The sequence below is a fragment of the Phodopus roborovskii genome, unplaced genomic scaffold (genome assembly GCF_943737965.1).
Source record: "Phodopus roborovskii unplaced genomic scaffold, PHOROB, whole genome shotgun sequence".
Lineage (NCBI taxonomy): Eukaryota > Metazoa > Chordata > Mammalia > Rodentia > Cricetidae > Phodopus > Phodopus roborovskii.
The window spans coordinates 4,267,643-4,292,998 of NW_026125506.1; the positions used below are offsets into that span (position 1 = coordinate 4,267,643).

General features: G+C 50.6%; 2 protein-coding genes and 1 pseudogene across 3 annotated transcripts; 2 read left to right on the forward strand and 1 right to left on the reverse strand.

Moving 5' to 3' along the window:
• The first annotated feature begins 4,385 nt into the window (after positions 1-4,385).
• Positions 4,386-15,953, forward strand: Oasl (2'-5'-oligoadenylate synthetase like). Its single transcript, XM_051176484.1, has 6 exons — positions 4,386-4,753; positions 8,572-8,854; positions 10,721-10,896; positions 11,377-11,618; positions 13,013-13,160; positions 14,979-15,953. Exons 1-6 carry the CDS (start codon positions 4,556-4,558, stop codon positions 15,477-15,479), a joined length of 1,548 nt encoding a protein of 515 aa, XP_051032441.1. The 5' UTR covers positions 4,386-4,555; the 3' UTR covers positions 15,480-15,953.
• LOC127215990 (acyl carrier protein, mitochondrial-like) lies at positions 12,251-12,849 on the reverse strand (annotated as a pseudogene).
• A 3,812-nt stretch (positions 15,954-19,765) lies between the features above and the next one.
• Positions 19,766-24,850, forward strand: CUNH12orf43 (chromosome unknown C12orf43 homolog). 2 transcript variants are annotated; one of them, XM_051176494.1, is made up of 6 exons: positions 19,766-19,924; positions 21,919-21,964; positions 22,133-22,231; positions 22,415-22,485; positions 23,118-23,208; positions 23,653-24,850. In XM_051176494.1, the coding sequence occupies exons 1-6, from the start codon at positions 19,777-19,779 to the stop codon at positions 23,969-23,971; spliced, it is 774 nt and encodes a 257-aa protein (XP_051032451.1). In that variant the 5' UTR covers positions 19,766-19,776; the 3' UTR covers positions 23,972-24,850. The 2 variants fall into 2 exon arrangements, with proteins under 2 accessions (XP_051032451.1, XP_051032452.1); XM_051176495.1 differs by having other exon boundaries at positions 23,656-24,844.
• The last annotated feature ends 506 nt before the right edge of the window (positions 24,851-25,356 follow it).

Sequence of the window (25,356 nt, forward strand, 5' to 3'; positions counted from 1 at the left end):
GCATTTACAATAAAGAGTAAGGCTCGGTGTGGGATTTATTTGGGAGCTGGGTGTGAGCCCCCCAAAGAGGAAAAAGAGTAAAACAACAACACAAGCTAGTCACTTGCAGCTTGGAGGATGAGGGGAGCTAGCCCAGCCCTTGGCTGATGAGCCAAGGGCAGCTGATGTCTGCTAGGGGAGGAGTCTGTTTTCTTTACGGGTGTGGTCCCTGGTGTGTTGACCATGGTCAACACCTGTGCATAAGCAGAAACCAGGAACTGGACTGGGAGGGGGAGGGGTCTTTAAAAAGGAAAGCAGAAGAGGGAGGGGGAGATCTGGGAGGCACTGAGGACTGGGAATGACTGCTCAGAGCACATCATATGCATGTACGAGATACCCAAGGGATTCATAAGAATATGTGGTTTTTAGAAGCTACCTAAGTGGAGCTGGAAAGATGGCTCAGAGGTTAAGAACATCTGACTGACCTTCCCGAGGTCGTGAGTTCAATTCCCAGCAATCACATGGTAGCTCATAACAGTAGCAAAAATACAATTATGAAGTAGCAACAAAATAATTACATGTTTTGGGGGTCACCATAGCATTATTAAAGGGTGGCAGCCTTGGGAAGACTGAGGTCTACTGGCAAACAGGAAAGAGTTGAGCCATAACAGGAAGGAGTCAGGGGCCAGGTAGTACCAAGGATGTTGCCCCACATCCTCCAAACAGACCCTGCCTTCTGCAGGACCACTACCCCCTGACAGGCAATTCAAACCTTGAATCCATTAGTGGCTGAGCTCTAGAAACGCCCTCCAGACTCACCCAGAGATGGGCTTCACATTTCACCATCTCATCGCCCTGATCCAAAAAAAACAAAGTAACCACTTTGATCACTAGCCACTTCTTGGGTCCTCTCAGACCTCTTTCTGTCTTTATTTATTTATTTATTTATTTATTTTTTACTGCTGTGGTTTTGGTTTTGGTTTTGGAGTCAGGGTTCTTCTGTGTAGCCCTGGCTTTCCTAGAACTCTCTCTCTCTGTAGACCAGGCTGGCCTTGAACTCAGAGACATGTGTTTTCATAAGCATGCAATGTGGAAGATTTTTAACACTAATTTTGTCTCCACCTCTTAGGACAGTTCATCTAGGACCGCGTGCATTTCTTTCCCTCTTCCCATCACCTAAATTTTAGTGCGATTTATCGTCCCTCAAGGTCCCAGTGACCTTCTGTGTGACAAGGAAACCAAATGTGGTCTTCACACGGAGCTCCCCCTTCTTCGTTCGTGGACACCTCCGAGTCTTCACCGAGAGACTCACCCCTGGTCTCCATCATATCCACGGCCCCTTCTTTTCCTGATAGTGGCCCAAGAACCATATCTAAGACGAAGCAGGCCCTGCTTCCTCCTAGAGAGACCTAGAACCAAGTCCAGTCCTGGCCCAGGCCATTGCCCCCCACCCCACTCATTTCTTTTTTCCGACAGGGTCTCATTATGTAGCCCCAGCTGTCCTGGAACTCACCTAGTAGACCAGGCTGGTCTCAAGCTCACAGAGACCTGCCTGCCTCTGCTTCCCTAGTGCTGGGATGCAAGGCGGGGGCCTCCACCAGCCCAGCCCACCACTGTGTCCTATGTGGTCCACCACACAGAGCCCAGACCTACATCTACTCCTGCGTTTCTGCATCCGTCCTCAGAACAGAACGTGGCAAGGCAATTGCCCTGGACCCTGAATTCACTGCACAGTGTGCTCGTGACTGGCCACCGCCTCTGGGACAGAGTCAGGACAGATTCACCTGGCATGTGACCTAGTGGGCCACTTCCTCTTTCTCAAACAGTATTATCACTCGGCTTCCAGAATGTTCTGCTTTTCTTTCCCAGCCAGCTTTTCCTTGTTCTGCTTTGCTGAGCTCCTCTTGAATCTCCCCATGCTATTAATAGTGTGTGTGATGCATGCATGAGTGCATACACACACATTCAAGTTATTAATTAATGAAACAAAAGGTGTGTTTAAAAATATCAGTCAGGGGCTAGAGCGATGGCTTAGGGGGTTAAGAACACTAGCTGCTCTCCCAAAGTGTCCAGGTTCTGTTCCCAGCACCCACATGGCAGCTCACAGCTGTCTATAACTCCGTGTTTCCAGGAGACCTGATGCCTTCATGCACATAAAATAAAGTTAAATAAATTTTTAAAAAGTATCAGTCAGAGCCAGACAGTGCTGTGCACACCTTTAATCCCAGCACTCGGGAGGCAGAGGCAGGCGGATCTCTGTAAGTTCGAGTCCAGCCTGGTCTACAGAGCAAGTTCCAGAACAGCCAGGGCTACACAGAGAAACCCTGTCTCACAAAACCAAAAGGAAAAAAAAAATCAGTCAGACACTACATCCATCCTCTGCTCAGGACTCTCCTACTGTTCCTCATTTCTTTCCGAATAAAGCCAGTCACAACCGTCATCCTCGAGAGCCTGCGGCGTTCGCCTCTCACACTCTGTGACTCAGTCCTTCTTCCCTTTCCACACCCCACCGTGACCGTTCCACTCTAGGACAGACATCCTGATATTCCTCAGACCCAACAAGCACGTTACCACCACAGGGCCTTTGCAAGTGCTCTTACCTTCCGTCTGCTAAAAATGATCTCTTCAGGCTGCCGTACATGTGGCTCACTCTGCTCTGTTTTCTTGTCTTTGCTCAAGCTCTCCTTCTCAAGTAAGCCTGCCTTGATTATACAAACCAAGTGCCTAAATCATATGCACGCGTGCGCGCGCGCACACACACGTACACACACACACACTCATGCACACTCGACCTATTGGCTCCCTTCTCTGCTTTATTTATTTATTTATTTATTTGGCTTAGTTCTCATCCACCTTTTACCTACTCTCACTTTACTTATTAACCCTGCTTGTTGTCTGTTTCTACCACTGGCATGTGAGCTCTCTGGGGACCGGGATTCTTGTGCCCAGAACATAGTAAGTGCTCAGTAAATGCTTTTGGATGGATGAATACTGGAGAGTGGGGATAAGTGAGCACGTATGTATCCATCCCCAGATGTATCCATCCCCTCCTCACCAAAGGCCAAGTCTATTCACCCTGCGAGTCACCAGGCTTGTTCCCATTCTAGGCTTCCACTCCCTCACGCCCGGGAAACTGCGGAAGGTGTCCAGGTTAATAACACAGGACTCCTGCTTGATATTAAGAAGGCTCTTTATTTCATTTTATTTTACTAGCTTATTTTCCCCAGCACCAGATGGAGGAGGGGGAAGCGGAGGAGGCGGTTAGTCATCTTAGGTTCCAAGGATCAGTTAGGGCACTTTCAGGTCTCTGGAAGCCAAAAGAGCATTAGCATTTTGCATTAGAAAGCATGTCTCCTGTTCTCCAGTGGTTACAGCCACCTGCCCGGAGGGCAGCAGGAAGGGGAGTGAATTCTTCCTGAGGTCTTAATTCCTAATTTGTCTGAGTTTGTTGTTCTTTGGGGTTGAGCCTAGGGCTCTCCACATCCTCTTCAAACCTTCTCCCTCCAAGCTACAACATCCCCTTCACTCCATCCAGTCTTTGAGATTCGTGCTAAGAGGTGTTTGCTGGCACTGCCTGAGACTTTAAACAAATTCTTCCTCCTGACTCCCTACCAGATCTCTGTACCCTGGGGCTTCACGCCGAGACTCCAGGAAACTCTGCTCTGCTTTTCTTATTTTGTCTTTCTAGTACGGTGTCTGCTGGCCACTTAATACATGTTTTGCAAGGAAACATAAATTCTTGACCGCATATTTTCTCTACTCAGTATTCTTATGTTTGGCAGCACTGACTTTATGAGGTGGCTCTTATCACTAAACCCAGCTAGGGGGTTAAGAAAGTGTGGGTTGGGGCTGGCGAGATGGCTCAGCAGTTAAAGGGGCTTGCTGCCAAGCATGATGACCTGAGTTCTTCTCCTGGAACCCACATGATGGAAGCAGAGAACTGACCCCTGCAGGCTGTCCTCTGACCCCCCACGTTTGTACCATTGTGTCCTCCCCCACCCCCTCAAAAAAACCCTAATAAGTAAATATGACTTAAAATTTGAGATTCTTTTAAACAAAATAGGAGGGTACAGGAGTCCTTCCAAGTGTCCTTTCCATTCTAGCATCCTCACCCTTCACCACAACCATGAGTAGGCTCTTTCTGTTTCCAAACCTCAGTTTCCATATGATGGGTGCGGGCAGCCGGCCTGAGTCATCCAGGCTAGGTGTCCCCAGAAGGCCACACTCAAGCCAATTTCGGTTTACACACGTTGCAGAAGGGAAACTCCAAATGCTGAGAATCGAAACTTACTGCACAGAAGTTGGCCAGAAGCCAGCCTTGTTAAGGTGGCCGGGACCTGCCGGCCCAGCCTCCTCTCCTCCAGCACACCTCCTGTGACAATAAATCTCCAAGAAAGGGACCCCCAGTGAGCCCATTACTCCGTGTTCCTCTCTTTTCCTATCCTTTTCACCACAAGGTGCTGAAGGGCCTCAGGAAAGGAACCACCTTAAAAAAAAGAAGGTGTGTGCTGGAGTTGGGTGGGTGCTGGCTATATAACCCTGCAGCCCCTGCAGGAGCCGGGCTCTCAGCAACAACATGGCACTGGCCCAGGAGCTGTACAGCTTCCCAGCCTCCAAGCTGGACTCCTTCGTGGCTCAGTGGCTGCAGCCAACCAGGGAATGGAAGGAAGAGGTTCTGGAGACTGTGAGGACGGTGGAAGGCTTCCTGAGGCAGGAGAACTTCCATGGAGAACGCGGCCTGGCCCGGGACGTGCGTGTGCTGAAGGTGGTCAAGGTAAGGCTGGACATGTCCTTTCCCAGCCAGGATAAGGCCAAACCACCCCCCCAAAACAGGGCCGGGGTCCCCTTAACTGGTAGTCCCCAGTTCATTTTTGACATCAGGACACCCCACTTAGCTGTCCACAGCCACTGCCTTGAAAAGAATAAACTGGTAAAGAAGCCGATGGTGGGCCACCTTGGGGGGCCTAACCCTTGACGTTCTGTCTCTAAGGGTAATGCTCTGTGAGGTAGATACAATTCTTTTCCCACTTTATGGATGAGCCCAACAGACGTGTAAGAGTTATAATGAGCACATGCCATTCGAGGCCTCTGGCTGCACCCTGGTGCATAATCTGTAAAATACAGGAGCTGACCTGGGGGGCCACCCCTGCCACCTCAGTATTCGGGAGATAGAAGCCAGCCTGGGTTACAAGTTTCAGAGAAAGAGGGTGTGTGTATGTGTGTGTGTGTGTGTGTGTGTGTGTGTGTGTGTGTGTTTAGAGGCCATTGGTAAATGTTTAATATGAGGTACATTTTGGTAACAAAACTGGTGTTTGTCACGTCTAATGGAAAATGCTGGTGGAGGGCTCTCTTTTAGGGGACAAAGCTCCTTGCTGCCTGTTGAGATGAAGCGAACATGGGGCTGTAGCTCCTCACCTAGCATGGGCAGACAGACAGATGTCGGTTCTGATGTTGCTGGGTGGCTGGGTGATCTTTGTATTTCTACCTCTTTGTCCATGTTTTAATTTTTTTGGTAAGAGAAAGATCTCTATCCTGGAGGCTGAGGGGGGCCATGTGGCTTGCTCAGGGTTGCACAGCTGGCCTCAGGGCTGGAACCCAAGGTGCTCACTGAGATTTTTTTTTTTCTCTCCTTAAATCCCTCCTCCAGCTGCCTCCTCCACCCCTTATGCTAGCTAGGACCACAGCTCCGGATGGGCAGGGTTCAGCAGATCCTGGAAGGGGGTGGAGTGGGGGGGGGTGAGTGTGGTTGCATACATTTAGAACTCCAGCCCTGGGGAGACAGACAGGAGGGTCACCAGCACCCCCTGACCCACCAGCCTAGCCCAACCAGCAAGCCCCAGGCCACAATAAGACACCCTGTGTCAAAAGCCAAGGCAGACATGCTAAGGAATGGCACTCAAGGGTGGCCTCTGGCCTCCACACGCAGGCACACACAACTTGGGAGAATTAGCCTCAGCCAACAACTGTTCATTTAAACACTAAGGAGACTGACACAGAGAGGGTGGCATAGCCTAATGCCACACACCAAATTAGTGGCCACATCCAGACTAGAATGAGGACTCTGGACCCCCAGCCTAAGGGTTTAACTTTTGCTCTTGGGAAGAATTTCGTAGCCTTGAGCGCCCAAGGCTTTCCCAACTCCCTCACCCCCAGCCCCTGCCTCCCTTGCTCCAATCCTGTCTCCAAGGCCTCAGGCCACACTCTTTACAAGTGGCAGGTCCTGGCTCTGTCACTACACAGCCGTGGATTTGTCTCTGGCCTGCCCCTCTCACCTGCTCTGTGACCCTGATGCTCCCATCTGCGTCTCAGGCCCTTGGGACTGTGCCTCTATGATTGTAGCGTCGCGAGCATCATCTTCCACTGCCCAGCACGGAGGCAGTGCTGCCTATCGGTTATCTCAGGGTGCATTCTTAGCCTTCATTGCCTAGGGACTTCTCTCTTGGGCAAGGCCCTCCTCTAGACATACCTAGGAATAGAAAAGGAAGACAAACAGAAGGATGGCGACAGAGCAAGACCCAGAAAATGTACCTTAGATTCAATGCCTTCATTCCCTGCACCCTTGGAGTTGGGGGGGGGGGCGGGGATGGGAGGGCAGGGCTGTCCACAGGACTGAATGCTCATCTAACCAATCAGGTGTAAATAGCTTTCAACAGATGCAAATCCTGAAGTCTGTTCTAAGCTGTCCAGGGGAGAGAGCAGTGTCCATACAACCTGGAGAGGACGGGAAGAGGGCAGTGTAGACAGGACCTGCAGAAGGACCACCCTTTGCCCACAGCCAGCAGGCCTTTCTCCCAGGGCAGGCATACTGAATCTGCCCACTGGTGGGATCAGAATAGAACCGGACAATAAAGGTGGCGGGTGCCTGCTCCGTGGGAACAGTATGGTTTGTGGGCTTCATCCCGGGGGTGGGGGGGAGAGGAGGGAGAGCCACCGCTCTGTCTCCTGACTTTTCAGCTGGCTGGCTGGCTGGCTGGCTGGGAGACCCTGCAAGCAGGTCACACCCCACTGCCCCTGCATCCCAGCTGGGGAGACGGGGCCCGTGACCCATCTCCATGGTGATTAGAAAGATGACGCGCATTAAATGTTCTTGGTGGTTCCAGATATAGGGCCGTGACAGAATTTTAATTTCTGCAGTGACCCCACTGACCAGGAGAGGTAGCCACCCGGACACAGGCCCAGCCCCAGGTAGGGCTGAGTCAGAGAGACGCAGGGCCTTGTATGGCAGGGAGGCCGAACCTGGAGAGTACGTCAGCTGTGTCTTCAGAATCATCCGGCTCTGGGGTCAGCAAGATGGCTCAGCATGGAAGGTGCCTGCTACCAAGCCTGACAACCTGGGTATAACCCCAGGAACCCACATTAGTTATCCTCTGATCTCCACATGTGTGCCATGGCATGCTCTCGCACACCTACACACACACAAATAAATAAAATGAAAAAAAAATTAAATAGTTCAGTCCTCCCCCCCCCCCACTAAGAGACGGGGAGAATAATGAAGGTCTAGGCAGCAGAGGCACCCACTAGGCGAAAGGGTAGAGACACACCGCTGACATCCGGGACTCGGGGCCCCACACCCAGCCCTTGGCATGCAGGGTTTTAACTGGCCTTCCCTGTATTCTAACGACTCAAATCTCATTGTTTTCCTTTACTCTGGTGGACTTTGGGCTCCTAATGATCACATAGCAGATAAACCAGGAGTAAAGTTCAAGGTCAGCACTAGGCACACAGTTCTAGGGCCAAAGTGCTTGCCCTCCATACCTGGAGGCTCCCTGATCCATCCAAATACAATTGGAGGGAGGGAGGGGGAAGGAGGGAGGAAGGGGAGAGAGGGAGGGAGGGAGGGTGATGGATGAGGCTGACCATCTGTTTCACAGCCTGTGCAGCAGATATTTCCACAGGCTGGGAGCCCTTCATCAGATACTTAAGGCCCCGATGTGTTGCAGGTTTCTATCCCTGAACCAGGCCTCGACCTATTTACATAAACATAACAAGATATCTTAAGATAGGAGAACGCATAAGTTCATGTGTTTTCTCGTAGCCCAAAGGCAGTTTTGTAAGATATTTTTGGTCATGTGGGGTCAGGTGTGGGATTTCCTACTGGTGGCAGCAGGTCAGCCGTTAAAAATGCCGTTGGATCTTGAACATTTTGGAATTGTCAGGTTAGGGACACTCAGCCAGTATTTCCTTGGAGTGGGCATTGTACTGGGTCAGAGAAGTCTTGAGTCTCCAACGGTGTTCGGTGCAGTGGGTAAGCAAGGGATGCTATGGCAGAGCATACCCACACCTGTAACCTCATTGCTTGGGAGGCTGAATCAGTCAGAAGGGTCATGAGTTCAAGGACAGCCTGAGCTACGCAGCAAGTTTCAGGCCAGCCGTGAGCTGCCTAGAGAGAGAACACAAGGAAGTCTGGCACCAGAGATCCTGAGTGCAAAATTCATCCCCCATGTGTCTGTACCTGTGACGTGGCATGGCGGTACTTCTCGCCCAGCCCTTGTGGAGAGACTGTATACGAAAGGGATACATTGTGTGAAGAGCCCCAGGGTTGCCGGGCACAGGGCAGAGGGCCTTGGGGTGACAGAGTCCTGTCTTCCGCAGGTGGGCTCCTTCGGGAATGGTACGGTGCTTAGGAGTACCACGGATGTGGAGCTGGTGGCCTTCCTGAGCTGCTTCCACAGCTTCCAGGAAGAGGCTAGGCACCACCACACTGTACTGAGGCTGCTGCAGAAAAGGATGTCCTATTGCCAAGACCTTCTGGACCTCGGGCTCGATAACCTGGGAGTGACCGAAGGAGTGCCCAATGGTCTCAGCTTCACTATTCGGACAAGGGAGACCTGGGAGCCTCTCACTGTCACCATCATCCCTGCCTACAGAGCCCTGGGTAAGGGGAACACACAAGTCCTAGTGGAGACTGTGGCCCCTTCCTTGCCTCTGGTGGCCGGCCACACGCATTCCTCCATCCTTCCCATGTCCTGGGCTGGGGCTGAGCTGTCACAGGATGCTCAAGGCTAACTCTCGGACTCTGGAAACAGAAACTTATCACAGAGGCACACTAAACACATGACAAAAGGTGGGAAAGAATGAGGCATGCTGGGTAACCACCAAATAATGTTCAGGGAAGAATGTTCTGAAAGGCCTGAGACCCAGCCAGGGGAAGCGCTCAGGTTAGGAACTGATACGAGACGCTTGCTGTGTCCGGACACGCACTTCATTCCCAGAAGAGACTTGTGGCCAGGACAGGACTAGGGACACGACACTTCACTAGGAAATTAAAACAGAAAGGGGAAGGCAATAAATGCCTTACTCGGCTGTGAGTAGCTGGCTTCCTGCCCCTGCAGAACTCAAATTACTATGGAAACACCCTCCACCCCGCCCACTATCCCATCCGTGTTTATCATTAGCTGAGAGCAGGGAGGGTAAGTCACACACACTTTCTTCTTGTCCTCAGGCAGAGACTCCTAAGCCTTCACTCTCCACCAGGTTTTACTCTAAGGCCAGCAATACCGGAATCGATGTCAATAAGCTTCAGAACACTGTGACAAAATACCCAAGTCAAGCTACAAAAAGGAGGGAAGCCGTGGTTGGGTTCACGGTGTAGGAGGTTTTCAATAAGCGATCATGCAGTTCTTCCTGTTGTTTCCAGCCTGCATGCCAAGATAGCGGGGAGTACTGTGGGGAGGAAGAGACTTGCTCATCTTCCGGGAAGACATGGTGGAAGAGGGAGCTGTCTTTAAGAGAAGAGTCTCTGTATTCCTGTCAATGACCCGGCTCCCTTCCGCTAGTCTGCCCCTTAACGGTTTTGCTACCTCCCAATGGCACCCCAGATTGACAACTAGAACTTTAGCACGTGGATCTTCAGAGGCATTTGCTATCCAAACCAAGCCTGGAGAGATGGCTCCGTGGTTAAGGGATATTACTGTTGCAGAGGGCCTGGTTTATGACCACAGGGCACCACGCAGCTCCCTGTACTTCCAGCTCCGTGGGATACAGCGCCCTCTTCTGACCTCCTTGGGCTCCCACATACAAGTTGTGCACACACAAACTTGTGCAGGGCACACACACACACACACACACACACACACACACACATATATATATCTCAAGATCCAAAACATAGTGAGTGCCAACTCCCACTGGTTACAGGCTGTGCAGCATTATTCCATGGGTATCAGAAATGGGGTACAGTCTTAGGAAGATAATCATTCATGGCATGGCAGGGACCCAGTTCTCTCCAATGAATAGCAACAGATTTCAATCAATCACTCAGAAAGAGAAGCCGGAAGTGTTGGGGACATTGGGGAGGACCTGAAACATGGAGAGCCCAAAGCAGGCTCTCCTAAGACTCCCCAGGCTGGGTGTGGTGGAGGATGCCTTTAATCCCAGCATTCAGGAAAGAGTATCACCGGGTGGATCTCAAAGAATTTGAGGCCAGGCCAGTCTGTGTAACAAGTAGCCATGGGTACAGTCACCGAAGTAAAATACAACACTCAAGAGGCAAAGGCTGCCTGGTTTCTGTGAGTTCCAGGACAGCTAGAGTTACACAGGGAAACCCTACCCTGAGAGAGAGAGAGAGAGAGAGAGAGAGAGAGAGAGAGAGAGAGAGAGAGAGAATCTCACTGGAAAGCCCATCACCACCATGCAGTCTCGAGTCTCCATGGAGATGTAGCCCTGGAGTGAGCAGGTCCTCCCCAAATGACTACTTGGTCCCCCAGGGTCTTCATCCAGTCTTTGTTTCCACTCTCCTCAGGGTCTCCCTGTCCCAACTCTCAGTTACCCCCGGATGTCTATGTGAATCTGATCAAAGCTAATGGATACCCTGGAGATTTCTCTCCATCCTTCAGTGAGCTGCAGAGAAACTTCGTGAAGCATCGGCCAACTAAGCTGAAGAGCTTCCTGCGGCTGGTTAAACACTGGTACCAGCAGGTAAGGGGGCTGCCAGGATGGGGGAGGTCGCCAAGAGGAGACAGGGTTAGGGGAAGCACTGGAGAATGCTACCGTGTAGTTGCCATTTTCTTTGGACCACCAACCTGCTCCCAAATGAAGACACAGAGACTTATTATGGATGCTGAGCCTTAGCTTAGGCTCGTCCCACTAGCTCTTTTAATTTAACCTGTACACACACATGCATGCATATGCCACACCCAGAGGAAGAAGAAGAGATTAAAAATTAAATTATATTCCCCTAAATTTGAATTCAGATGCAATTTGAAGTCTACTAACCTAGGCCCTTAATCCTAAAATAGGGAAACCAAGGCCCAAAAAGGGGAAGCGACTTGGCCAAGGTCACACAGCTAGTAGGTAAAAAAACTAAGGTTAAATTTTAGACTTTCTGCCCCTGGACCTGATGCCCTCCTTACACTTACTCTTTACATCCCTCTCTGTCTCTCCCCGCTCTCTCTGCAGTATGTACGAGACAAATGCCCCCGGGCCAACCTGCCCCCTCTCTATGCCCTGGAGCTACTCACTGTCTATGCATGGGAAGCAGGCACCCAGGAAGATGCTAACTTCAGGCTGGATGAAGGGCTCGCCACTGTGATGGAGTTGCTCCAGGATCACGAACTCATCTGCATCTACTGGACCAAGTACTACACGCTGCAGAACCCAGTCATCGAGGACTGTGTCAGGAGACAGCTCAAAGGAGAAAGGTACCGGCCTACTGCTGGCCACCAGGGCTGCCCGAAAAAGCAAAAACAGAGTCTGGCGGCAGGGAATATGGACTCTTACGACTTGACTTTACCAATATGCCCTGAGCCTGCCGATGGGGCGGCATGGGCCGTTCCCTCCTCATCTCGGTCAGAGCCTACCTCAGGCGACCTCCCAAGGGCCACAGAGGCCAGCAGACTCCACTCAAGCCAGTAACATTTAATCATTCAGTGTTTGCATACAGAGGAGACATCTGAGAGGCAGCCTGGGCTGTCCCTGCTGAGGAAGTAGAACAGTCAAGAACCTTCTGCATCAACCGTGAGATTTAAGGTCTATGTCTTCATTCCTTCACCTCTAAAATGAGGGTAACAGTAATAGTAAAAATAACCCCTATAGAACTGTTGGGAGATTAAAGCGGGTTCACTCGGGTTCAAGAACACTCAATAGATGTTGGGGGCGTCGCTGTGATCAAAGGCTATCCAGCAAGTCATGACCCTGAGAGGCCTCCCTTGCGGGAGGGGGCATCTGGGGCAGGCACCCAGCAGCCTTATCTTCTCCCAGACCTCATCAATCAACTCCACACCCTTGCTCTTCAGTGGTTTTTTTTTTTTTTTTTTTTTTTTTTTTTTTAGTTTTATAATTGATTTATTTTTAAACACTCAGACAATTTAAATACAAGTCCAACAGAGCCACTGTAAGTCAGCCATGATGCCATCGGGTGTTCTTGGAGTCCTCCTGGTGAGGAAGAGGCTCTTATACTTTATTCATATATGTCCTTCTTATCTACAATGTAATCTACAATATCTCATGGACACATTAACTTCTCTGCATCTATATCAGGAATTTCAAACCCAAATTCGTCCTCCATGCCATAATAATCTCCACTTGGTCCAAACTGTCTAAGCCCAGGTCCTTCATAAAATGAGAATTTACTGAAAGATTTCCGGGTCAATCTTGTTGTAGAGTTTCAAGACATACAGCACTCTGTCCTTGATTCCCTCTAACGTCAAAGGGGGTGCATCACTGTACTGGCGGCATAAGTGTGTGACCCTTCCAGGAGCCTGCGTGAGCGCTAAGACGGGCTGCAGAGTCCCTGGCCTCCTCCGGGTTCCCTCAGAGCAGAGAGTGGTGCTGAGCGGCCAGGCCAAGGCCAGTGTGGGAAGCCGGGGTAGCTAGCGGTGCGAAGGCCACGGGCAGACGACAGACACAGGCGGAAAGGACATGAGCCGCCATGGCTATGCCAACCCAGAATCTTCAGTGATATTTTGAGGCTTTCCTTGACTGATGGATGGACAGATGCTCAGTGACTGGAAAGGAAGGTGTCTGAGAAGCATCTCCCCAGACAATAGCCTCTAAACGGGTATGAGCCTAAGCATCTTCTCTCTCTCTGTTGCAGACCCATCATCCTGGACCCGGCAGACCCCACCCACAATGTAGCACAAGGTTACAGATGGGACATAGTTGCCCAGCGTGCCAACCAGTGTCTGAAACAGGACTGTTGCTATGACAACAGGGACACCCCGGTACCCAGCTGGACTGTGAAGGTAATGCTTCCTCCCAGGACTGTTAATGGCCTGGCAATCGGAACGAACACTACACTACACCTGCATAGTGTTGGTTCCCCCCAAGTTAGGCGCCTGCGGAGACAACACTTGGGAGGCAAGAAGTCTGTGTTACCACTTTCCAGCCAGCTGTGAACTTGGGGCATTCCTTGGCTTCCTAAGCCTTGAGATGCTAACTTTCACATCATTACACCCCTCCCCTGCTGGAAAATCAGGGTCCCATTGTTAGTCGCAGTGTGCACTGAGTACAGCTGGGTCAAGTCACTCAGTAATTAGGCGCCAGCACTAGCCTTGGGGTTGGGGACAGAGGGAGGAGGAAGAGTAGAAGGTACAGGAATGAATGGGACTTGACCTTGTCCTCAAGGAAGGCACATAACGCTGTCAGAAGCAAGCAGGTTTGCACACACCTGCACGGCAGATTACCAGACGAGGGGAGACTCTCCGGAAGTGAAAAGTGCTAAGAAACGCTGTACGATGCTACACACCTCTGACACAAGCAACAGGCAAAGAGCCTAATAATCTAGTATTTACAATTTGCAAAGTGTCCAGGGGCTGCCTCCACTGATCTCCACAGGCAATTCTTAAAAAAAAAAAAAAAAAAAGGTTGACCATTGTCACTATTTTTTATTGTTACTGTAAGTGTGATTGTTTCCATTTCTCAGAAGAACAAGCTGAGGCTCCTGAAGGTAAAGTCAATGAATCACGTTTATAGTGTTAATAGGCAGCAAAACCTGTTAGCAAAGGCTCAGTTTGGTCTTTAATGAGGCTCTGGAAACAGGCAGTAAACACTAGCTAGAACCACTGGGTAAGACTGCCTACTGGAACGTCAATCTGGAGGTGAGCCCGAAGCACCAGACAAGGATATAAATGCTGGTGAGATGGCTCTGTGGATAAGGGGGATTGCTGCTAAGCCTGAGGACCTGAGTTCAATCCCTGATGCCCACAAAGTGGAAGCATCGGCTCCTGAAAGTTGTCTGCCTTCCACACAGACACACACACACTCTATCTGTCTGTCTGTCTGTCTATCTATCTATCTATCTATCATTTAACATCTATCTACCATCTATCTATCTCCCTGGTACAGCAGGTTGAAGAGAAAGGAACAGGAAGTAGGTATTTTGGGAACAGGAGGCTACAGACGGCAGAAATTAGAACAGAGGCTCTAAAGTCAGGTGCACACAGCAAATGAGGGGCTACAGTCAAATAAAACCAGTGGATGGGGGGAAAGGGGTGTCTCTGGGGTTTGCTTATGAAACCAGGACTATGTCGCCCTGGCTGTCATGGAACTCACTCTGTAGACCAGGCTGGCCTCAAACTCACAGAGGTCTGCCTGCCTCTGCCTCCAGAGTGCTGGGATCACCATCCATCCTGTGCCACTGGGATTTTTGAAGCAAAGCTTCACTGTGTATCCCAGGATACTCTCAGACTCACAACCCTTGCGTGCTGAGTGCTGGAATGACATAGATGTGTCACTCTCCGCAGGGCTAAAATATTTTTTTTCCTTGAAAACTTTACAATCCTAGGCTTAGAGTCCTTCCAAAGCCTGCTGTGCCAGCGCAATGAATACTGAGCTCTCCGTGGGGCACAGAGGAGCCCACCTCACGGGGCTGAAAATGTGCTCATGGGAGATGCCCAGCAAGAGCCTACCGTGATTGGCACTCCCTAAACATTTGCTGCTGCCGCTGCTTTTGCTGCTGACGATATCAACAGCGATGCGGAAGCCGGCTTTGCTATCTGGGAAGGGGATTTACAGGTCATCAGACAGACATGGGAACTAACCTCACCTCTCCTCTCTTGCAGAGAGCACCAGATATCCAGGTGACAGTGGAGCAGTGGGGTCACTCCGATTTAACCGTCTGGGTGAACCCCTATGAACCTATAAAGAAACTTAAGGAGAAAATCCGCCGGAGCCGGGGCTACTCGGGCCTGCAGCGTCTGTCCTTTCAGGAACCGGGTGGCCCGCGGCAGCTCCTCAGAAGCCATTGCTCACTGGCCTACTATGGAATCTTCTCCCACATCCACATCTGCCTGCTGGACACCATCTCCCCCGAGATCCAGGTCTTTGTGAAAAACCCGGATGGGAGGAGCCACGCCTTTGCCATCCACCCACTCGACTTCATCCTGAGCCTCAAACAGCAGATTGAAGACAGGCAGGGCCTTCCAAGCCAGGAGCAGCAGCTGGAGTTCCAGGGCTACGTCTTGCAGGACTGGTTTGACTTCAAATCCTATGACATCCAAGACAGTGCCACCCTCGTCCTGTCCAAGAAGAAGGAGGGGAAAGCTCCGTTTGCACCCAGCTAGTTTCCTCTGTAAGCATCTTGGCATTTCTGCTCACTCTCTTATCCTAGACTCAGCCTAGTGGTCCCTCCTTCCAGTCCTCTGCTGGGGTGATTGAAGTCTTCAGTACCCTTGCCAGGACGGAACCAGAAGGGATGTGCAAAGTCGTGTGCCACCAGGCAATAGCCGGGTGCTCTGTGACAGCGGAATTCTGCAGTCACTGATGCAGTCCTCATAACCACACCGTCAGGACTTGGTCAGTAAGAGGCAGTCTCACTCTTAAGTTGTTCAGGGGAAGCCAGGTAGGCTTCTCAACCAACTACATGGGCCCAGCTTCAGGATGACCCATCTCCAACTTCCCTACACCAGCAACCTCCATCAGGGCATATCTGAAGCCTTCCCTGTCCCCCACCCCCTTTCTGCCGGCCTCTGACTACCAAAGGCAAGGTAGGACATCAGGTTCCTTTTAAACTGAGAATAAACAGCCTTTGCATCTTCCCCTTTTAGTGGTCTTCATTCATTCCCACAGATGCCTGTCAACTCTGGGGACTGATAAAAGTAGAGAAAGTGACGTGAAAAGAGGCAAAGTCTCAGAGACTGAAGATGAGACAATGTCTAACAAAATCCCTCTGGGCATGGTAGCAGGCCTTCATCCCAGAACTTAGGAAGCAGAGGCAGGTAGATCTCTGTGAACCGGAGGCCAGCCTGGTCTACATTGTAAGTTCTAGACCAGCCAGGGCTACATAGTGAAACCCTGACTCAAAGTTTTCTGTCCATAAGAGTCTAGAGACAAAAAACAATCTCTTGTTTTTATTACCAAAGGATATTGTGGTTGGGTTTATGCCAAACAGCCTATCAGAGGCCCCCTTTTGACTTACATATCTTCCAGTTCACTTCATAGCTGGTTTTCAAAAACATCCGGGCAATTTAACAGTAATGTTCTATATATTCCTAGTTCTTTTGCCTGCAGGGACTGGAAAGCATCTTTTTTTCAAAGGGTAAATGGGCTGCTCAACCCATATCTTTGTCTACTTCCTAATACAGTGCCTCAAAAAAGGAAAGAACAGGGCTGAGGCAAATCCATGGGTTGGGCATTCCCAAACCAGGTGTGTGGTGCACGGCTACTCCAGCATCGAGGCAGGAAGATCAAAGGATTCAGTCGCCCCTGGTTACACAGTAGGTCTGAGGCCATCCTGAGCTACATGAGACCCTGCCTCAAGAGAGTTAAGTCGACTAGACGAGTAAGTCACTGTCTTGGTCCATTTAGAGTCCTCTAACAGAACCCCATAAATCCAGTGGCTTATAAATTACAAGCATTCATTTCTTACTGGGGAGTTCAAGGTCACTGGCACCTGGTGAAGAGGCCTTGCTGGTTTATAGATGGCAGCTTTTCATGTGTCCTCATGTGGTAGAGGAGAGAAAGGCAGATCTGTGGGACCATGAACAGCAGTGATAAAGGCTCTGTTCCCTGCCAATCATCTCCAAAGGCCTCATGATGGGGGACGTCCTTCTGTATATGTGTTTCTATTATTGGTTGATGAACAACACACCATTTGGCCAATAGAGACAGGAAGATAGGTGCAGCTAGGAGATGAGGAGAATTCTGGGAAAGGTAGGCAGGGGGAGACCTCGAGGACGCCATCTAAAGACCGGGAAGACAGGATGCTCCAGGTAAGATAAGGCCATGTAGAAATACATAGATTAGTAGTTTGGGTTAATAATTAAGAGAGAGCTAGCCAATAAGAAGCCCTAGCTGTCGGCCAACACTTTAATAATTAATGTAAGTCTTTGTGTGTCTATTTGGAGCTGAAGGGCAGTGGGATCTGGCAGGACAAGAGAATCACCAGCAACAGCCTCATCTCTTACAGCCACCAGCTTGGGAGGTAGGAATTCAACAATGGAGTTTTCAGGGGATTCACACGTTCTGATCATAGCAGTGACTTAAAAAAATTTTAAGGCTTATTTATTTTATTGGGTCTGCATAATCGTTTTGCCTGCGTGTATGTATGCGTACCACATTCGTGCCTGATACTCTCAGAAGTGGATGTTGGATTCCCTAGAATGGGAGTTACAGATGATTGTGAGCCACCATGTGGGTGCTGGGAATAGAACCCAGGTCCCTTGCAAGAGCAACAGGTGCTCGTATCGACTGAGCTGTCTCTCCAGAACCTCCAGCCCATCTTTTAAAATTTTTTCCACTCAAGACTGCTTTCCTCTCAAGAAATTTTTTTTCCACATCACCGCAGACACATAAGTATGTAAAACAAGCATGCAAAACAAACACAGGAAGAAAACCATAAAGAATATATAATTTGAAACAATTGTTTGGGACCAGCAAGATGGCTTGGGAGGTAAAAGTCTTTGCTGCCGAGCGTGACAAACTGAGTCCCGTGGTGGAAGGGAAGAGCTGACATTCTCAGATTGTCCTCTGACCTCCACGTGTTTACACATGCACAAATAATGCAATACAAACCTTTAAAGAAAAGTTATTTGGTGTGTATATAACCTTACCATGGACTAAAGACTAAAGCAACCAGGTGTAATTATAAACACAAACCTATAATTCTAACCTGAGGGAAGCTTAAACAAGAGAGGCAATGTAAGTTCAAGGCCAGCCTGGTAGCAAGTTCCAGGCTAGCTAGCTGGTTATATGCACACCTGTCTCAAAAGGGCAGGTGGGTGGGGATATTGCTCAGTCAGTAAAGCGCCTACCTTTGCAAGGATCTGAGTTCCATGACCTGAGCCGACATAACAAAAGCCAGGCAGGATGATGCACACTTGTAATTCCAGCATCAGCAAAGGAGCCGGGCAAACCCCTAGGGCTTGCTGGCCAGCCAGTCTAGCCAACTCAGGGAGTTTCAAAGCCAGTGAGTGACCCCGACTTGAAAGAAACAAGGGAGACATGTGAAAAAAAAAAGACAAAAGCAAGCCTGTGTGTTAGTGAGAGGGATATGTTTACTTTTGCATAAATCTTGCCTAAATATTTGGTACTGTGGGGCACAGAACTTGAATGTTTGTCAGAGTGGATCGATATTTTGGCTCTATGGTCATCAATGCTGAGAACGCCTCTTCTCAGAAATGCACTGTACAAAGCAGCAGACACGTGTTTAAGGCCATTCCAGAAGCTGTTGGAAACACTGTTCTAAACCCAGGGCAGAAGCCTACCACTTTTATAATGAAAGTCAAGTTAGCAACTTTTACAATCAAATATTCTAGTAGAAAACAATCCAAACATGTACTGATTTGTTATGTGCTATGGAATGCCAGTTAGAAAGAAAGAGGAAGGAAGGAAGGAAGAGAGGAAGGAGGAGTTGTTTCCTGCAATTAAGTTGCGCTATTTCATAACAGCAGAAAACTATACATACAGTACAAACACTGCCATTCATAGAGTGCATTGGTGGTCTCATAGCTAAGCCAGGGAGTTTCAACGTTCCCTGCCTGGCATTATGTGGTGTGAAGACATATGCAGTACAGCGTGGATATCATGTGTTCAAGGCTGCAGGAAAGATATGCAAGCGCCGGAAGCATCACAGGTTCACCACACGCTTGATTTTGAAATGCTCTAGCTCTTCGCACATTCAGAAATCTTTACTATTGCCAAATTCTTCATGACGGTCCACATTCAGTTCCCCACAGTTTAAGATACTGGAGTGGGGGTGGGGGTACAAAATCGCAGTATTTCCCGGACTAAACTGTTCACCGAGTCCACCGTAAGTGTCTCCTCGCGCACTTTTCACAGGAGGAGCTCAGGAAACGACCTGCGTAAGTGTCCATCTGCAGCGTCTTAGGGAGTACGTTGCAACTGGAAAGGCCTCCGCTATTCCAGCAGTCATTATCACCTGATTTGTTTTGTCTGTAAGACCCTGAAAGCCTATAGCTCAGCAATCTTCCTAAGATGAAAATATGAACTAAAAAAGGCGGTGCCTTCACCTCCCTGTTTGACTTTAGGATATTATTGTTACATACATACATACATACACACATATATATATTCCCCATCCAGTAAATACTGGAAGCCAGGTAAGGGGATACATGATGCCTGTAACCGCAGACCCAGTATCAACATAAAATAAGGAAGAAGAGACAATAAATGCTAAAGAAAAGAGAAAAGAAAGAAAGGAAAAAAGGATTGGAGAAGGAACTGATCCTTTGGACCCTTCCAGAGCTTCCCTTTCAGGACGCTCCAGGGCCAATGGTGATCTGAGAACTACAATCCCCATGATGCTCTGAGCGTCCCTGGCTCTCACGTGGGTCATGTGAAACGGAGACGTCCAATCAAAAAAAAGGGCGCTTTCCCCACAATGCTTTGCGGCACCTCAAGATGGTGGCGCCCAGCGGCACCATGAGCGACTCTGAGAGCTGCAGCAGTAGCAACAGCGATGCGGAGGAGCTGGCGCGGTGCCGCGAGGCGGCGATGCCCGCCTGGGGGTTGCAGCAGCTCCCGCAGGGAGCAGAGAAGCCCAGATCCGGTAGGGGGCCGTCCGAAGGGCGGGGTTCTCCCCGGGGGCCTGGGAAGGATGGACGGTGGGGTCGCCGCGTCTTGCGGGAGCTTTCGGAAGCCCGGGGACCAGCCGGTGAGATCCATCCACACCGGGGGCGGAGGGCGCATCCATCGCCCTGAGGGGCTACGGGTCTCCTGACTGCGCCTTCGTCCGTGCGTCCTGTCGCCGTTCTCGGGGAAGGTGACCGTGGCCGAATGAGCCCCTTCCTGTGCTCTGCCTTTCCCGGAGCTCATGCTGTCTGTCATCCAACCGCGATTCCCTAGCAAACGGAAAGTGAATCCCAAGTCTGCCACTACAGGGTTCTTAATCATGGTTAGCGAATCCAACAGGCCCTCCGATTTGAGATAGGTAGCAAAAATACTGCATCTTTACGTTCGTTAACTCCTAGTTGAAATTTAACGTCTCCCCCTCGGGCAACAAGCCACAGTCATTGGATAGTACCTGATACTTTGTTGCAGCAGAAGTCATCCTCCCGTTACAATCTTTCGCAGATAACAGTGAAGTATTTTATCCACAATACAATGTTGGAAAGAAATCATTGACACTCTCCTCTGCTTTAAAATTCCTGTACCTTTTAGACCCATTCCTAGGTCAGTAGATGGCTCAGCAATTGCCACACGAGCCTGCAAACTGAGTTGGACCCCCAGAACTCATGGTGGGAGGAGAGAATTGACCCCCACAAGTGAGTCCATTCTTAAACACACAGCAGTAACAAGCATTTCAAGTCTAGTAAGGGGATGGGCATAAAAACAAAGCATATAGTACTAACTGTGAAAGGTGTTTTGTTTGGTTAGTTGGTTTTTGTTTTGTTTTTGAGACAGTGTCTCTCTATATAGGACTGACTGTCCTGGAATTCACTTTGTACACCAGACTGGCCTTGAACTCACAGAGATCTGTCTGCCTTTGCCTCCTCGGTGCTGGGATTAAAGGCGTGTGCTCCCATATCTTTTAAAAAGTGGTCTTTACATTTTTTATTATGTTTATTCTGTGGGTACATACACGTGTGCACATGCACACAGGTGCCACAGTACACATGTGGGGATCAGAAATCACGTCTCTCCTTTTACCATGTGGGCCCTGGGGATCAAACTCAAGTTGTCGGGCTTTGGTGGCAAGTGTGTGGTGAACCGACCAACCGTCTTGCCATGGATGAAAGGTAAGCTCCTCGGTTTATAGATGGGTCAGGAGTTTGACGCTGTTTTCCCTTTCCTGGAAGGACCTTGCCATTGTCCTGTAGTCCTACTGGGAGCTAATCTACATGACTTTGTGTTCTAGAAGACAGATGCCTCTCATGCAGGGGCAGCAGGCATTTGAGAGTGCCCTGACCTACAGCAGGGTATCAGGCAGACGCAGTGTGAACACATTTATGCCCCACACTCTGCACTGTGTTCTGTGTTTTTATACACTGTTGCTATTGTCCAATTTTACATGGTGTTACTGTGTCATTTAGAGTCTGTTCTCACCAGGGACAGAACACCGACCTTTGTCTGAGTGCAGGTGGGTCACCTGACTATTAGTAGCCACACAGCCTTGCTTTGTTAAGTGGTCTCCACCATCAGTGTCCCCAGTGATGGCACAAAAGCCAGTTTCTTCCCCCACGGCATCAGCCCTGCATAGTAGACGCTCAATAAATGGTAATCACGTCACAGTAGGCTTGCCCGTTAAACATTAAGATGCCTCTGGAAGCAAATGGCCTGTACTCTTTCTAGCTTCAATCCAGTTAGCTATCAGTCATGCATGAGCTCAAGGCTAACCTGGGCTATGTAACTACATCTCATTTCAATAGTTTTTCAGCCCTCGACAAATTATTTTATGCGTCGTTGGTTTTATGGCTTTGGCAGATGGGAACAATGGCCACCTCTCAAATAGAAATGGGGGAGGGTGAGCCGTACATGAAATGTACCTAGCCCACAGCCACTGTTGTTCACCCTGTAAACACCTTGCTTTCAATCTCTCCACAGACGCTGCCGGTAAACAAGTACCCGTACCGTCTCAGCGAAGCCTCAGGTACCCTGTTCTTTGGATGGAGGCTCCTGAGCCGTTGGATGAGTGTTGGTGCCCTGTGTGTCCCAGATGCTAGGCTAGACCGCAAGGGGTCAGCGGGAACAAGACGGGTGGCCCCCTCCCCATGGGAGCAGCTAAGCTGTCAGGAAGTGATGTCCTTGTGTGTTACAGGCGTGAGGTGAACCAGCACGATGAAGACGGCAATGAGCTTCAGACCACTCCAGAGTTCCGAGCCCACGTGGCCAAGAAGCTGGGAGCCATGCTGGACAGGTGAGCGGGGTGCGCTTTGTCTCGCCTCAACCGCCCAGATTCTGGGATTACAACCTTGTGCCCAAACCCAGAAAAAATAATAAATAAATAACATAACATAAGAAATTTTTAGATTTAAAAACAAAGGGTGCTTCTGTTGTTGCGCAAAATGTCATCCTAAGTCTGGCACCTTCTCTCCCTCAGCTCCATCGCCATCTCAGAAGTGTGGAAGCCACACAGGGCGGAGGAGCAGCAGGTGACAGAGGAGGAAGGTGGTAAGTCATTAAAGTACTGACAGGTGCTGCCGTCGGGAGCGGCTGGCAGAGCTGTGCGGCAGGGTTCTTCTTGCATCTGCTCTCGCCACGCTCTGAGGCAGGAATTATGGTACTCATCCCCAGAATGAGCTAGCTCTGAGAACCCTCCCTTGCCCTGGTCCCTGCAGAAGCGTTTTGCCTTCTCATCCCACAGTCTGTCTGACCCTGTCCTACACTTGGGCCTCTTTGGAGGCTGCCACAGATAAGACACCCAACTGCTGGCTTCTGGGGGCTTCTGAGGGCCAGGTGTGGTAGTGCACACTTTTAATCCCTGCACTTGAGGCAGAGGCAGGTGGGTCAGCCAGGTTACATAGCAAGCTGAAGGACAGCCAGAGCTACATAGAGAGATCCTGTCTCAAAACAAAGTCCACCAGAAGCTGCTGAAGTTCGGAAACACACATCACACCACCCCCGGCTCCACAGGAGAGCAAGCAAGCAGTTCCTCAAACAAGCCTCAGTTTACATGCACGTGACAGGTGCCTGAGCCTTCACCACCTGACTGGGATGCCCGAGGACAGGCTGTGGCCTCAGCACCCGGAGGAAGGTTCTGTGCCTGCTTCCCCAATTGCTGACTCTGTCCCCACGATTCCTAGGGTTCCGCCTCTTCTTCACATCCATCCCCGGAAGCCACAAGAAGGAAGTTTCTCCAAAACCCCGCCGAAAGCGCCAGCCCCCAAGCTCCAGGTGAGAGCCCACCTCCCCTTCCCTCCCTCCCCTCTCCTCTCATGGCTAATCCAGTGAAGTAGCTAAGTTGCCCTGGTCAGGTCCAGACCAAGGGAAGAAGCCTATGAGATAACAGGGCCGTGTGCCCCAGCAGGAAGTGTGCAGGGTCATTAGGGGGAGCTAAGGCTCTCCACACATCACGAGCAGCCATCTTGGACCAGATTCCTCCCTGTACCGTCCTTGACTTCTGAGGTGCTCCGTGAGGTTTGGGTGCTGTTAGAGTCCTCGATGCAGGTGACAGCATTGAGGTCGGTGAGTTAAGGTCACGTTGCTGACAAGCAGAGAAGCTGACCTTGGAGCCTGAGTCTACCTCACCAGAGCTACTTGTTGCCTCCACCCCAACTGGAGGGACAAGGCAGCTGTGAGGCCCGTCCAGATGGCCGCTAATCTTGGGACTCTCCCTAGCAGCAGCGAGGACAGTGACGGGGAGTGCCAGCGGTGCCGAGAGGCAGCTGTGTCTGCTTCGGATATTCTCCAGGAGTCAGCCATACACCGTCCTGCCGAGGTGCAGGAGCTGGAGAAGAGAAAGTTGAAAAAGAAAGCCAAGGAGGAGATGGACATCGACTTGGCTGGAGCCGCAGGCCTGAAACAGGTGGAGGAGGCCGGCAGCGTCATTGGGGACCCAGCGCCGCTTGGGGTCAAAAAGAAGAAAAGGAAGAAAAAGGCCAAGAAGGCCAGGGAGGCTTCCCGTGCCCACCCGCAGAGCGTCAGCGGCTGGGCCTGAAGATTGACTCCAGGCCATAGGCGCCGCGGCCACTGGCTCTTGAGGATGAGGCACCCGTTGGGTCGAAGGCCATGCTCCCTCCAGATTCCATGCCTCTGCCCGCATGCACGTGACTTTAGTGTGCAGAGAAGCCTGAGCAGGGCCCTCTGTCACCTCAGAAGGGCAGGTTCTTCCAGCTTCTGAGACTGACTCAGAGCGCCAGTGTCCTGTCCCATGTTGAGGTCCCCACTCACCTGCCCAGCCCGGCGTGACAAGTGGCCTTTAAGAGCGAGGGGGTGGGGTCTCCAAGCTACTGAGGAAAATTGCTGTACCTCTCCCCCAGCCCACACAGACCTAACAACGTTGTCTAGAAAAGTGTCTTCCCCCGCTCCTTCTTTTCCCCAGAATTTTCTTACTCCAAATTGCCAATACACTCTTCGTAATAACGTGTCTAAGTCAGCTCTGTTACTGAAAGTCAGGTCCCAGAGTGCTGGGGACCCGCTTACTGGCCGGGTGCAGGCTTAGCTACAGAGCCCCGAGTTCTGTCTCCAGCACCAAAGAGAAAAGAGGAAAAGTCAGGTGACCCAAGATGTAGACTCGTATTGCGCCTGCTCAGTGCTGACCAAGGCGAACTCTTTGTTTGTTTGTCTGGAAGAGTGTCTGTGTAGCTCAGATTGGCCTAAGACCACCAGTCTCCTGCTCCTGCCTCCCAAGTAGAGTAACAGGGATGAGCCATCGGTGCCGGGGATCAAACCTACAGCATCATGCTTACTAGGCAAGTGTTCTACCACTGAGCCACATCCCCAATGCTGAAAGTTAGGGAACATCTTAAATAAAAACCACATGTGCGCAGCTTCCCCCTGCCTTCCCTCCTGGCCGCTGAGGGATACGCAGGAAGCTCCCACACACGTTTCATTGACTTTACTAAAAGTTAAATAAATGTACAGACTTGTCCATGGCTGGCTAAGCTTCGCAGAACACTGGCTCTCTCCAGGCCCTTGGCCCCAGACAGGAGCCCACCAAGAGCCAGGTCCTCTGTAGTAGGCCCAGGGAGATGAGGTCACCTGCTTGCTCTGGGTTCTCACAGCGCTCTGCCCCTCACAGCCCCACTGGCCTCCTCAGAACGGCTGCCAGTCCCCAGGCTCCAGCCCGGGCTGCGTAGTGGCTTCTCCTGGTCTCCGCATTCTCTCCGCCAGACACAGCTCAGCCTCGCCTCACACCAAGAAGGAAGAGTTGCCAGGGCCCTAAAGCCAGAGGAGCTGATGGCCCGGGACATGGCTTCATGGGAGTCAACACCCTAAGGGACAGGGATGACAACCCCTTGCCCTGAAGTGGCCTTTCTAATGGAGGTGCCAGCATCACCAGCTAACCCCTTTGTCCCAGGTGTCAAGTTTCCTATTCTGTGC

Bases quoted from the DNA above. Each gene is read 5' to 3' on its own strand.
- Oasl (XM_051176484.1), top strand. From the start codon at position 4,556: ATGGCACTGGCCCAGGAGCTGTACAGCTTCCCAGCCTCCAAGCTGGAC. The intron at 8,855-10,720 runs GTAAGGGGAACA...CACTCTCCTCAG, and splicing joins CCCTGCCTACAGAGCCCTGG to GGTCTCCCTGTCCCAACTCT. The intron at 13,161-14,978 runs GTAATGCTTCCT...CCTCTCTTGCAG, and splicing joins TACCCAGCTGGACTGTGAAG to AGAGCACCAGATATCCAGGT.
- CUNH12orf43 (XM_051176494.1), top strand. From the start codon at position 19,777: ATGGTGGCGCCCAGCGGCACCATGAGCGACTCTGAGAGCTGCAGCAGT. The intron at 19,925-21,918 runs GTAGGGGGCCGT...ATCTCTCCACAG, and splicing joins AGCAGAGAAGCCCAGATCCG to ACGCTGCCGGTAAACAAGTA. The intron at 22,232-22,414 runs GTGAGCGGGGTG...TCTCTCCCTCAG, and splicing joins CTGGGAGCCATGCTGGACAG to CTCCATCGCCATCTCAGAAG.